At 46.8% G+C, this 12,407-nt stretch overlaps 1 protein-coding gene across 4 annotated transcripts in view; it reads right to left on the bottom strand.

Annotated features, from left to right (window-relative positions):
- Positions 1-8,793, bottom strand: part of ArfGAP1 (ADP-ribosylation factor GTPase-activating protein 1) — a 56,574-nt gene extending 47,781 nt beyond the window's left edge. For all 4 annotated transcript variants that reach the window (XM_089552286.1, XM_089552290.1, XM_089552287.1 and 1 more), the window contains exons 1-4: positions 8,744-8,793; positions 5,972-6,060; positions 5,502-5,611; positions 2,007-2,178 (exon numbers count right to left, since the gene is read on the bottom strand). In XM_089552286.1, the coding sequence (XP_089408412.1) occupies positions 2,007-2,178; positions 5,502-5,611; positions 5,972-6,031 (342 nt within the window). In that variant the 5' untranslated portion in view covers positions 6,032-6,060; positions 8,744-8,793. The remainder of the gene's footprint in view (positions 1-2,006; positions 2,179-5,501; positions 5,612-5,971; positions 6,061-8,743) is intronic.
- Between the last annotated feature and the right edge of the window lie 3,614 nt (positions 8,794-12,407).

Raw genomic sequence — 12,407 nt, 5'->3', positions numbered from 1 at the left:
TCGAAAACAGTACTCGGCTGCTTTCAAATGAAAAGTGATTTTAGCTGCGGAGAACATCGGCAACGGTGCGGCCGGGAGGCAGTTTGGTGTCGTCGAAGGAAGCATTCGGGAATGGCCACGACCGCCACGACAGAAAGAAGCCCTTTTCGCGTGCAGCGGAACGTGACGAAGCTTTCGTGGCCGCTTGATGGTTGTGTAAACAAACCGTTCAAGGAAGCAGTCAAGCGGTGCTACGCAGGGTGGATGCGCTCAGGTGAGCCTGCAGTGACACCAACCGGGTGGCTGAAGCGGGCTTAAGAAGCGCGGCATCTTGAACGCCTCGATGGCATGGAAGATGAGTACATTTGGGATGATTCGTCGGACAAAGAAATGTCCGAAGAAAGCGCTACTGAAGAAGAAAGTGATTGAAGTGGAGTGCGGGATGCGATTTGAATAAACGTCTTTTATGAGCTTGTGTCACTCGTATTATACGGGGGTAAAACTTTTTTTTCCCATTTCGCGTCTCTAAAACTTCACTTCGTATTATATTCGGGTTCGTATTATAAGCGGGTTTTTACGGCAATCTCATTAAAATTAACGTGCATTTGATTTCTATAACACCTTCGGCACCGCAGCGAGCGAAGCATGCCAGGCAAAGGCAGCCACTAAGCTTTACTTTGGTTGGCTTTACTGCACGACAGCAATGTGGCGTGAAAATTGAGTACGAGAGACTAGAGATGTAAAATTTCAAGAAATTTTGAACGGCGTGAAAAAAACCATTTTTTTCGGGTTTTTTTCCTGAAAAATTGGAAATTTTGCAAAACGTATCAAAAACAGATTTATTTGCAACAGCACGACAATCAATAATAATTCTCCGAAGTTCAGTCGAATATGCAGTTATAGATGTCATATTGTGAAACGAACTTCTTGTTCTATTGCACCAAGAAGATAAATAATGATTTGCACTTCAGGCGAATATGGAGATATAAATATCGTATTTGTGGAACGAACTTCTTGTTCTATTGCACCGAGAAAGGGAACATGAAAACTGATCTACAAGTCACTCCATATCGGACTCAGGGTCAGTGTCACTGGATGCGGCACTACGCGCAGCAGCATGGCCTGAAGTTGTGTCCACAGCTAGGTTCGACTGCACATACACAAGCTTTCGAACGCGTTCCCCTGAAAGCCTGTTGCGAATCCTTGTTGGCACGTTTCCAAAACGTGACCAGTTTCGTTCGCAGCTGGCGGTTGATTGTGGTATCTGCAGCAGTCGGCAAGCCAGACGAGTTAGCGGCTGGTTAGTGCAAAGGCCTTGCCACCAGGTAGATGGGGCCACGTGCATCGCTGAGTCCCAGACCCCTGTCCTGGACCAAATTCCTGCGGATGTCCTCTACTCTGCTACGTTGGAAATCAAGAAGCTAGGCTCGTATTTGGCTAAAACCGCTCACGCGCACAGCAGCCTATGTTATTTATGCCGTGTGTGCCGCGCTGTAGAATTTTCAGCCATTTTGTTCTACTTCAGCCGTGAGTTCAAGTATTAGTGTGTTTTTAAGTCAAGCCTGGATCTTATATGTGACCTGGCCTTCAAACCGCGTTCTCGCAGCACGAACATTTTAAAAGCCCTACCTGGCACCGGCGATGACGACTGCTCTGCAATAGTTCAACTATGCACACTGTAATTGTTTTCAAAGCAAAATCAAAAGCTTAAACTAAAAGCAAGCAATTAAAAACCTTGAAATTGCATTGTGAAATTTTCGATGTTTCTTTCCATTTTTCCTCGTCTGAAAAAAAACGAAAAAAACCGGTTTTTTTCCAAAATTGCAGTGTTTTTTTCAGGCCTTCACATCTCTACGAGAGACAGGGGCTCTCCAACTTTTTTTGCCTCGAGGAACTCCAGCAGCCACCAATATGTGCCAAGAAACCCCTCTGCCCGTCTGTGCAACTCAACAATGCAAATCGGGGCAGCCTTGTTGAGGGGCTCATGAGTGCACCGCTCGTGACGTTTCCCAGTTTCTGACCCCCACCTTGTCCCTGTAGAGTGCGGCTGCCTTGGAGTCGTAGCGCTGGGCCAGGGGTGCGCAGGGGTCCCAGTCGGGCTGGGCCTCCAGGAAGCGGCGCGCCTTGTCGTTGCCCCCGATGCGCATCTTCTCCAGCTCCAGGTCCTTCCACTTGTCCATCGTGATCGAGCGCACAAAGCTGCAGGGCACAGTGAGGAGGAGGAGGGACCGTCACTCACGAGAAGAGAAAAGTGGTGCGGCAGTCACACTAGCACAGACTGCATACAGTAGACTCCCTTCAAGACGAACTTGAAGGGACCGGAAAATCTGTTCCGTCTTAACAAAAGTTACCCTAAAAAGAATATGAGCATGCTAGGTGCGCTAATATATGTCTTCATGGAAACAATGAATAAAGTACGACTTTCAGAGAGAGGATAATTGCAAATGGAGCACTTACTGTACTATGCATGAAGTGAGCTCAAGGCTGAAGCCATGAAACAAACCCACTTTATCCAGCTTGAAAATGGCATTGGTCTAGTTTCCTTAACCCCATCGTCTCTTTTATCTCACTCTATCCCAGAGCGGCTGCTATTTGTGAGCGTGAGTGAGTGTTTGTGCACTTTTGAGTTTTGCTTTCCATGCTGCTCCGAGTTCTTACAAGATGCCCAGCAAGAGTAGCTGTGCATCTCTCTTATCTCGCTCCCTCAGCTGCACAGCTGTTGCAATGCCACAAGCAGGCACACCATGTGTCTTTCCGTATGCCACAGGCAATGTGTGTGCGATGCCAAACCATCTCTACGCTGCAATAACAAGTGTCGTGACACTGCGTCTGTTGAAAATGCAGCCCTGGAGTTTTTAAGTATCAAGTCAGTGAGCAGATGCGCTTTCAGCATACACGCCTTTTAGACTGTGAGGGCCCATGCACGTGCGAAGCCGAGATCTGCGCAAGCATAGGTGGTGTCCTGCTTTTTCCGCACCGACAAGAGAGCCTTTTTTTTTTTATTTGGTACCTGCATCGCCTTTCAGCATTACAGCAGGGGGGCACTTTCACATTAAAAAAAAAACAAGAAATCATGCACTTAACGCGTGAAAAAAGGCATCATTTGGTAGAACATAAACAATATGTGGCGGCAAAGCATTCCGTTCGCGAACTGTTCGCAGAAAAAATGAATAACGAAGTACGTCACCTTTAAAAGGAAATTCATGAAGCTTTAAATTGTGGTCCCTTCGCTTCGAGACATAGAAAGGCGGCTTCAAATATTTTGATCCATCTATGCCAGTCTTGGAATAGAAAATGTTGTGAAAAAATTTTAATCTCAGATTTCTTCTTCGAGTTTTCAAGTTCTGGCCACTGAAGATTCCTTTTGCTTTCCGAGATACTGAGTGTCCTGGAATAGTTTCCAAGTACAAAGCGGACTGCCCTATTTTGAATTTTTTCCAATTTGTCAATAAGTTCTTGTGTGTGCGGGTCCCAGCACACTGATGCATATTCGAGTACTGTGCGGACACGAGTAAAATATAGCTGTTCTTTGAGATGCTGTGGAAGGTGGCTGAAATTTCTTCTTAACAAACCTAATATACCAGCAGCTTTCTTTACGACGTAATTAACATGCTTTGACCACCTGAGGTCAGCAGTAAGATAAACGCCTAAGTATTTAAAATTCTGTTCTTTCTTCAAGGCCGCATGGTTTATAGTGTAGATATAAGCAGGGTAGGAGCGCTTCCCTCGAGAACATGCTTTTGCAAGACGGCTTCCCTGCAGCTTTGCATGAAGGTGCACAGAAGCCATGTTGTGGAGGTGCTCTTTCTTGCGCAAAGGCATTTTATATATATTTTTTTTTGGTTCCTTACTCCCCCATTGACGCCCCATGAGTGCTGTTACATGGGTGCGCCGTGGTTCATGATCGCTGAAAAAGTTGAGCTTAACCGGGGATGCTCAAAACAATTGATCTCAAGCATTTTTTTTTTTACATTGCATCCTATGGGCAGCCAACCAAATAATCTCACTTGTTCATCTTATTCAAGATTTCGTCTTAACCGAGTTATCTAAATGGGAGTCTACTGTATTTCAATTCTCTGATGGCTGCACCGGCCACTACAGAACATTATGCCTTCCTTAACAGCTCTCAAGTTACAGAAACTTCTTCAACCACCTCACTGATTTCTACCAAAAGCATGTGGGCCCCTCTTGGCTCAACCAATGACGTCAACAAAGGGTGTCATACGAGTCTTGTGCCACGTTTGGCCCTCCAGGGTTAAACAGTTGAACCTCGTTATAATGAAATTGAAGGGGCCTGGTGATTACTTTGTTACAGCCACATCTTCGTTATAGCCCGTGATGACCGAACTTCCAAGGGGAATTGTAATTCCTATGTTATATCCATTATTTCGTTACTGTTACAAACAGTTCTAATGAGATTCAACTGTACACACATGCAAAGTGTACTGCTAATCAATCAGAGTAGCATGCCACCAAGACCAGATGCACTGACAACTAGGGGTGTGCGAATATTCGAAATTTTCTAATATAATTCGAATATTATATTTTTAGTATTCGTATTCAATTCGAAATCCAAGTATTCGTGTTGTCTCGAATATTCGACCCGACGCGAATATTTGTATCTAGCCTAATATAAATTGTGAGCACCGGCGTTCAATTCGGTCCGCAAGCCCTATCGACAGAGACATAACAACAAGGCGGCGCCCAGAGCAATGCGCGAAAATTCTTTCTTCCTCCAAGGGCCATGCCGTAGCTGACTGCACTGGTGAGCTCCTTTGTGGGTAAAACTGTGAAGCTGGTATAGGCAGAGCTGTGCACGAAGTACCTCGCAATACGTGCCAGGTCAGTGCCAAGTGAGAGGGTATTTTCTGTGGCTGGAGAAGTCGTTTCAGCTAGAAGGGAACTACTTCTGCCTGATCATGTGGAACAGCTGGTTTTCCTTCACTACAACCTTTTATGTGCGTCCCAGCAACACGTGTTTGCGCTGATGGCAAGCTAGCCTTAATCAATGCTGTGTACCAGCCATCTTCTCTGATATTTCCACTCTTCTAAGAATAATGTTCGAGTCTGATAATTTTTGTGCAGCCACACACACCTTTTGTGTTCATTTAATCATCGATAGTTTAACTGTGATGTTCTTTGGCGCTCAAATAATGTTTTGTAGTGGTTAAATGCGTCTGTCCTTGATTATTGGATATTCGACTCGATATTCGGAACCAAGTATTCGTATTCGATTCGTATTCGAAAAATTTGATATTCGCACACCCCTACTGACAACCCTACCAATCAAGGCCAATGTGGGCCAATATACATCTGACAGAGCCTTTTGCACACTACCATTAGAGTAACATCATCCAAAGCGGTTAAATCAGCAGAAGCCTGCAATCCATCATGTGTGCATACAAGCTGCCATCAGTTTGAGATGCACTTTAGAGCGTGCATTCCAGTTGGGCACCTACATCTAATAGCTAGGTGACTCCCAGACCCTTCAGCAGAAAGGGGGTCACACAACAGGCACTCACCTCAAATGAACGCCAAGACCCCGGTGCTTTCCTGAGCACTCTAGGCAGATCCAGATGCCATAGGTGACGCTCACCCACTGTGGGTTGTGTGCTCCGCACTCGAAGCATTTCTGCACACAAGCAGTAGCGTTAAGTTACCGGATAGATGAATCCCCCAACTGTGGCGCACTTCCTCTCACTAACACAAAAAAATGAGCCTCAAGACTCTACAGAGAAAGTTCTCACCACACTGGCCCACTGCATTAGAGCACAGAATTAGAGATCATGTAAGTGTACCCTAGGAAGCATATGGCAGCCTTTCGTTTTGGTAGAACAATCAAATGTGAATGAATGTTTAGAAGAAACTTTAGCTGCGAAAAAGCACAGAAATGATTTGTATATTATGACAGGTTTTAACAGCCAAAGCCAAGGTTTGTGCTGGGGCAACGTGCCAACATGGAAAAGCTGAAATGAAAGACACGGGCACTCACGTTGTTTGAATCCCGGGGCTTCAGGTCTTGTAAGACCCTTCTCGTTCGTGGACTAGCCATGGTGGTACACCTCTGTAGGGACTAGCTGCCTGCAGGAAAAACAGGTGCAATGATGATTGAAAGAGTGCGGTATATTACCAGCAGTCTCACGACAAAGGTGACAATGACAAGAAAAGAAAGAATGACGCAAAAGTCTCAGATTCCAAGCAAAATATCTGCAAGGTAGGGAACCAACTTCTCTACGATATTGCCTTACGCTTCTTGATTTGGAGAATGTTTGAAATGATTGCTATTTTCAAAACCGCCGCTACATTAGCATGCTTACTACAACTTCTGCAGCGACTGTTATCATAATCCAACATGGCACAGTCAAATAAACTACGTCTGAATATAATCGACATTTCTTACTGTTGAATTCACTGCGTAGTCAAGTAGTAATGTAAATTTTCTTTGTGCAATAACCTCCCCATTTGGCAGCATTTACAAACGAAAAAAAAAAAAATTCAGGGGGCACTTTGGCTCTCTAAAGTGCTGCAAGGCAAAAGCGTTTCCCCAGCCACTGTTTGTTTTTATTTACTTTTTTTATTTTTCATATTTTGTTTATTTATTTTTTTGCCCCTTTTCTTAATTATATTGTTTTTTATTTCTATTTTCACATCTTATTTTTATATTGTTTTTATTTTTGTTTATTTTCTTATTTTTATTTATTTTCCTTTTCTTGACTTTACTCCTTTTATTTTATTTATGAAGCCCATGCATTCACTAGATGCTAGAAGGCGGACGAATCTACTGAAGCGTCTGTCGACACTCCTGCTGACGCGTCTGCTAACGACAGTATGAGGCATTAAAGGCTTTCGCCTTAAAAAGATATTCCAATGACAGCCGGCACACTTCACAAGCGGGCAACGTTCCAGCTCAGGTTGCAAAGAGTGTGTGGGAACGGCTTGCCCGAAAGCTGGCAGAGTGCACGCTACACCCATAAAAACGTCCGTTTAAGAACAAAGAAAGCAAAGCGAGACATCGAACACAGCCGGTAGTGAGACGTCAGCGTCACGACAGCAGCGGCCGCAACGTCACTAACGATCAGCGGCATCTGTTTTCAGGCGCCCGGCATTTTCCCCCTCCGCTCCGAGATTAGAACAGCGGAGCTTGCAAGGCACGCCGTTTTACGGCAGAGACTGATAAAGCATCAGTCTCAAAACCACACTGGCTTTTATCTTCGATATTTCCTTCTTCGCTGGCGCTGCCTTAGTTTCGGAAGCGTTTTGACTCACGGGCGAACTTCGAGAAGGCCGGCGAACGCACTACAATCGGCCAGGAAAGGGTGCACGGGACATTTGCTGAGTTATCAATCTTGACGCATGCCACGCGAACGTAAGCGCGGTATCTGCGACTCTATTTTTCTGGTCTTATCCTTCCTCATGCGCGATTCGAGGCAACCTGCAGCGCTATCAACTAGCAAGCTCTTCGAGTCATCGCAAACTTGGAGCAGAAGGGCAGCGGCAGATTACGGAAGCTGTGGTTCGACCACAGAAGCATGCAGAAGTGTGATCCGAAACCGAGTCATTAGTCACGTAGTGGTGATAACTGACTGAACAAACGAATTATCAACAGACACTGCCCACAGCGGCGGCGAAACGCTCGCGCACTTTACGACGCTGCGATATTACACGCTGCAGCGATTTCGCTTTCCGACAAGGGCGTTTACTGCTTAGCACGGCAGTTTCAACTTCATGACCGCCACGTAAAACCCGATTCTGCATTCGGCAAAAGCAATAAAAGCGCGACGGTTTTGCCTACGACAGACGGCAGCATGGACGGAGTCGGGGACTGTCACAGTTTAGTTTCGAAACCGGCAGCGGCTTCAGGCATATCAGTCAAACCTCTGGATCTCCGAAACAAGGAACTGCGACAGATAAACAGAAACGGTGAGCGCTGCCTCCAGATTTCAGTATAACGGCCAGTGGCGCTGGGCATCTCGCCAAGGAGATCGGTATTCAAAGCGAGAACGAACGACAGATCGGGTCAGCTCATTTGCTTTCCTTTTTTCTTTCATTTTTCTCTCTCTCTCCTTCCACCGGCGGTCTTACAAAGCGCGTGCGAGAAACAACCGGAAGTGGCATTTTCTTTCTCCGGTCCGTCTCTAGCTCACGGGCGTTTTTAATGAGGGGGGAAGCGTCGCGCCGTGCTGCTCCCGTTCGCGGAAAAAAAAAAGCCCTACCGCAATGAGCATTCTTCTCACGAAGGTGCAGACTCACGCTAATAACGGATCACCACACCTCACGCTGACACGAACGCTACAGGCTACCAGGCAGACAAAACAACGCCAACTGCTCGTTTCTCAGCGATTCTGAGGCCAGGTTGAGCAACCCTTCAGGGGTTGGCAGCGGTGCATACACCTGTCAGCTGCCCTCAGCTGACGACACATCGTCGAAGAGCAGAAGCCTGCGGGGAACCAATACGACCCTGCTCCGAAAGCCGGCGAAGCGCGGTCGGAGGAGACGCCACGGCAGTGACGCAACGAATAAGACCTGCTCAAAACGATTGAATGACCACGGCAGAGCTAGCGGCAGGCAGGCCTGACGTAGCTCTCTCGGCGACACGGTGCCGAGTGCGATTTGACGTTGGCGTCCAGACGAACGGTACACGGGCCAACGCGAAACGATCGGTCGCTATGAAAAGGTTTGGATAATCGAAGGCCGACACAAGGTATTGGATAGCACAGTCGTTAAATTACGAGCGAAAGAGAATATAGCAGAAATTTCAACTTACAACACGGCCGCAGTGCCAGCACGGACAAGTCGGGAGTGACGGTTACGGCCGCCGGCATTCATGCCAGTTTCGTATAAAAAGTTTACGAGCAGTTTAGGAAAACAAAAATTACTTTTAAAAATAAAAATTTTGCAAGCATTATGTTTATTACTGAATATTGTTTGTTGTTTAAGAGCTATTATACAGTAAATTATAATATTTGAGGCGATTAGTTACGGTTTCGGTTTTTATCATCAGCGTTGCGTGAGTGCCCGTCCAGTGAAATCAGAAAAAAAGGAAAGCCAGAAATGAGCTGTTTTTTACGTACGCTGTATTTTTACCGCTCTATAAGGTAACATCGCAAATATAAAGTAAAAGGCCCCGTTAATGCTAATTATGATCACTTCTTTCAAATATATGTCAGCGCGTGCGCTCACTAAAGATTACAGAATGGCAATGTTTATGTTTTGATGACACGGTTTCCAATAGTTAAGAGTATCTTATCTTATGCAGACAAACGTGAAACCAAACTGACCTTTATTTGCGGGCGAAACTGTGTACTTAGACGACAAAATTCGGACTGCGCGCATATCGCAATTTGTTTTTTCTTCTAGACACCAAGCTGACGGTCACTTTTGCTCTATACGACTGGTTATCAGGAAATGAAAGGTGCGGTAACTGCTTTACTTCTCGGTGGACACCTCAACCGCTTAACTTAATGCGAGCGTTCCCATAAGTTTTCAGTTGATCAGAAAGAAGAAAAGCTCTAGGCTTGGACATGTCATGCAGTTTTTTTTTTTTTTTTTATTCGTGAAGTCTGCCTTGAGGCATAAGTTGAGAAAAGGGGGAGTGGAATGTAGGTTACAAAAAGTTAAAAGAAGGAGTGTAGACCAGTTTCGGCGAGGAACTCGCATAGGCTGCTGGTGAAGTGATTGTCCATAGTCCACTTCACATAGTCCCCGTCGCGGTTCCACCACAGGCCGACCTCCCTGAGGAGCCGTTTTCTAATAGGGGCCGTCGCTGGGCAAGTCCACAACAGGTGCCGCACATCACAAATGTCCGGTGCAGCGCCGCAGTGAGGGCACCTGTCAGTTGCTGGCAGATATTTATCACCCCACCGATAACGGACAGATGGGGTCAGGGCCGCCCCTGCCCGAATCCGGCGCACTGATACCTCCTCCTGCCGAGTTAGACTACGGGGGAGAGGGTGCGAACACGGAGGAATTAGAGCGCGTGTTCGCTGGCGCAGAGCTTGTGAATCGGAGACATGGGACAGGAACGGATCTGGGGGAAGAGGGGAAGGTGGCGGGTCGTCTGATGTGTCAATGTGAGTCATAGCATCTGCTTGAATGTTATGTGGATCGTGAGCATGACCGCGAATCCAGTGTATGCGTACAGGACGGGTATTTTGCGCAGAGTAGGTGAATTGATTGTGTAATCTGGAATGTGCGTCGAACAGCCTTAAGCTGTTTAAGGGCGGCGAGGGAGTCTGTATAAATATGAACTGCATTGAATGTGGGAACGAGCGGAAGGGAAGCAATGGCATTGTAAATGGCTTGAAGTTCCATTGCCAGGGGGGTACATGTATCTGCGGTGTACGTCGCACGAGAGTTGAGATGCGGATGGGAGGGACTATATACAGCGGTAACTCCCCGCTCTGCAGTATGTGACGCATCGGTGTACAATATGCACCCTTCAGGCAGATGCGCGGCTGATACCGACGGGGAAACAGTGGGGCGATTGTCTGTGAGCTGACAATACGACCACGGAGGGAGCGTCTTTAAACGATGAAGTTGTAGAGACTGTTTGCGAGCTCTGTTTGCCACCCGCTGGTCGATGAGTTCACTGAGAGTATTAATTTGGGCGAACTCCTGAAGCACGGGTATGGGTGTCAAACGAGGCAAAAATGTTATTGCGCGCATAGCCTCACGATTGATAGCTTCAAGGGAGTCCCACTGTCTGCGGGTGAGACGTTGAAATTGTGCCTGATATATTATCCGTGGCTGAAGGATAGAGCGCACAAGCTGGCGGGCCGTATGAGCACGTGCGCCACCAGATCGCATAGCTATGCGACGAATCAGACCTATAGTAGCGTGAGCTGATTTACGTGTGGCTGTCAGCCAAGGGGTGCCAGTCCCAGAGGTATGAAGGAGGAGGCCAAGAATACGAACAGTTTCTACCTGAGGAGTCGGAGAACTATCTACTGTAAAGTTTAAAGGGACTGCTTTCCGTAAGCCGGCTTTGTTTCCAATGCGAATGAAACATGACTTAGTAGGCGAGAGGGTTAGACCCAGAGGTGGGAGGCGAGATGTCAAGACATCTAGCGCATGTTGGAGGGCCGACTGATGGATAGACGCATCTGGGTGACAGCACCACAAGGTTATGTCATCGGCGTACGCAAGCACACGGATAGAAGGGATGGTTTCTAGGGCTCTAACAAGAGGAATAAAAGCCACATTGAATAATGTGGGGGCGAGAACGGAGCCCTGGGGCACTCCTCTATTGGAAGTGAAGTTACCAAAGGGCTTTCCATGGACCCGTACACTGAAGGTTCGATTTGTTAAAAAGGCGTGAATGGATAGGAGAAACCGGTGAGGGAGACCAAGAGTTTGAAGGGAGGCAAGAATGGCAGAGTGAAGGATGTTATCATATGCCTTTGTTATGTCTGTCGCGATCACCGTTCGAACGAGGTGACTCTGCGGAGAGTGGCGAAGCACGTCAGTAGCCAAAGTAGCAAGACCATCCTCCGTTCCAATTTGGGGACGGAAACCTATTTGGGAATCTGGGTAACAATCGTGTGATTCTAGCCACCACGACAAACGTGCGGCGAGAATGCTTTCGTAAAGCTTGCAGATGGTAGGCGTGAGAGAAATTGGACGAAGGGCCGAAAGAGATACTGGAGGCTGACCTGACTTGGGTATTGGGACGACAATAGAATGCTTCCACTGTCCAGGAGGTGGCCCGTATTCACCTGACTTGACTTGGTGGTTAGGGCCCGGTAACCCTCGTTGGGATGTTGAATCAGATTCTTGGGGTAGTGATCACTGCCCTATTTTTATCTCCCTCACTCCTTCGCGTCTACGGAAAGTACGCCGCCTGACTTGGGTATTGGGACGACAATAGAATGCTTTCGTAAAGCTTGCAGATGGTAGGCGTGAGAGAAATTGGACGAAGGGCCGAAAGAGATACTGGAGGCTGACCTGACTTGGGTATTGGGACGACAATAGAATGCTTCCACTCTCCAGGAGGTCATGCAGTTACCATTTTTAATACACGAAGTACAAAATATACTGTAAATAATAATAAAAAAGATAAATTAATAACCTACCACACCAGCGCGACTTTCATAGATAACTCGAGGATCTTCATGATAAGCACACAGACAGCGCTGTTTTGGTGCACTAAAGAATTAATTAACATTCCCATTTACCATCAACATACACACATCAGCAAATTTGATTAGCAGCACTTTTGTGCACTAGAAAGTTTGGTTTGGTTTATGGGGTTTAACGTCCCAAAGCGACTAAGGCTATGAGAGACGCCGTAGTGGAGGGCTCCGGAAATTTCGACCACCTGGGGTTCTTTAACGTGCACTGACATCGCACAGTACACGGGCCTCTAGAATTTCTCCTCCAAAGAAATTCTAGCCGCCGCGGCCGGGATCGAACCCGCGTCTTTTGGGTCA

This window comes from Amblyomma mixtum, chromosome 7, assembly GCF_055824585.1.
Source record: "Amblyomma mixtum isolate Tamu chromosome 7, ASM5582458v1, whole genome shotgun sequence".
Classification (NCBI taxonomy): Eukaryota; Metazoa; Arthropoda; class Arachnida; order Ixodida; family Ixodidae; genus Amblyomma; species Amblyomma mixtum.
This window is presented reverse-complemented; position numbering and strand designations above follow the sequence as displayed.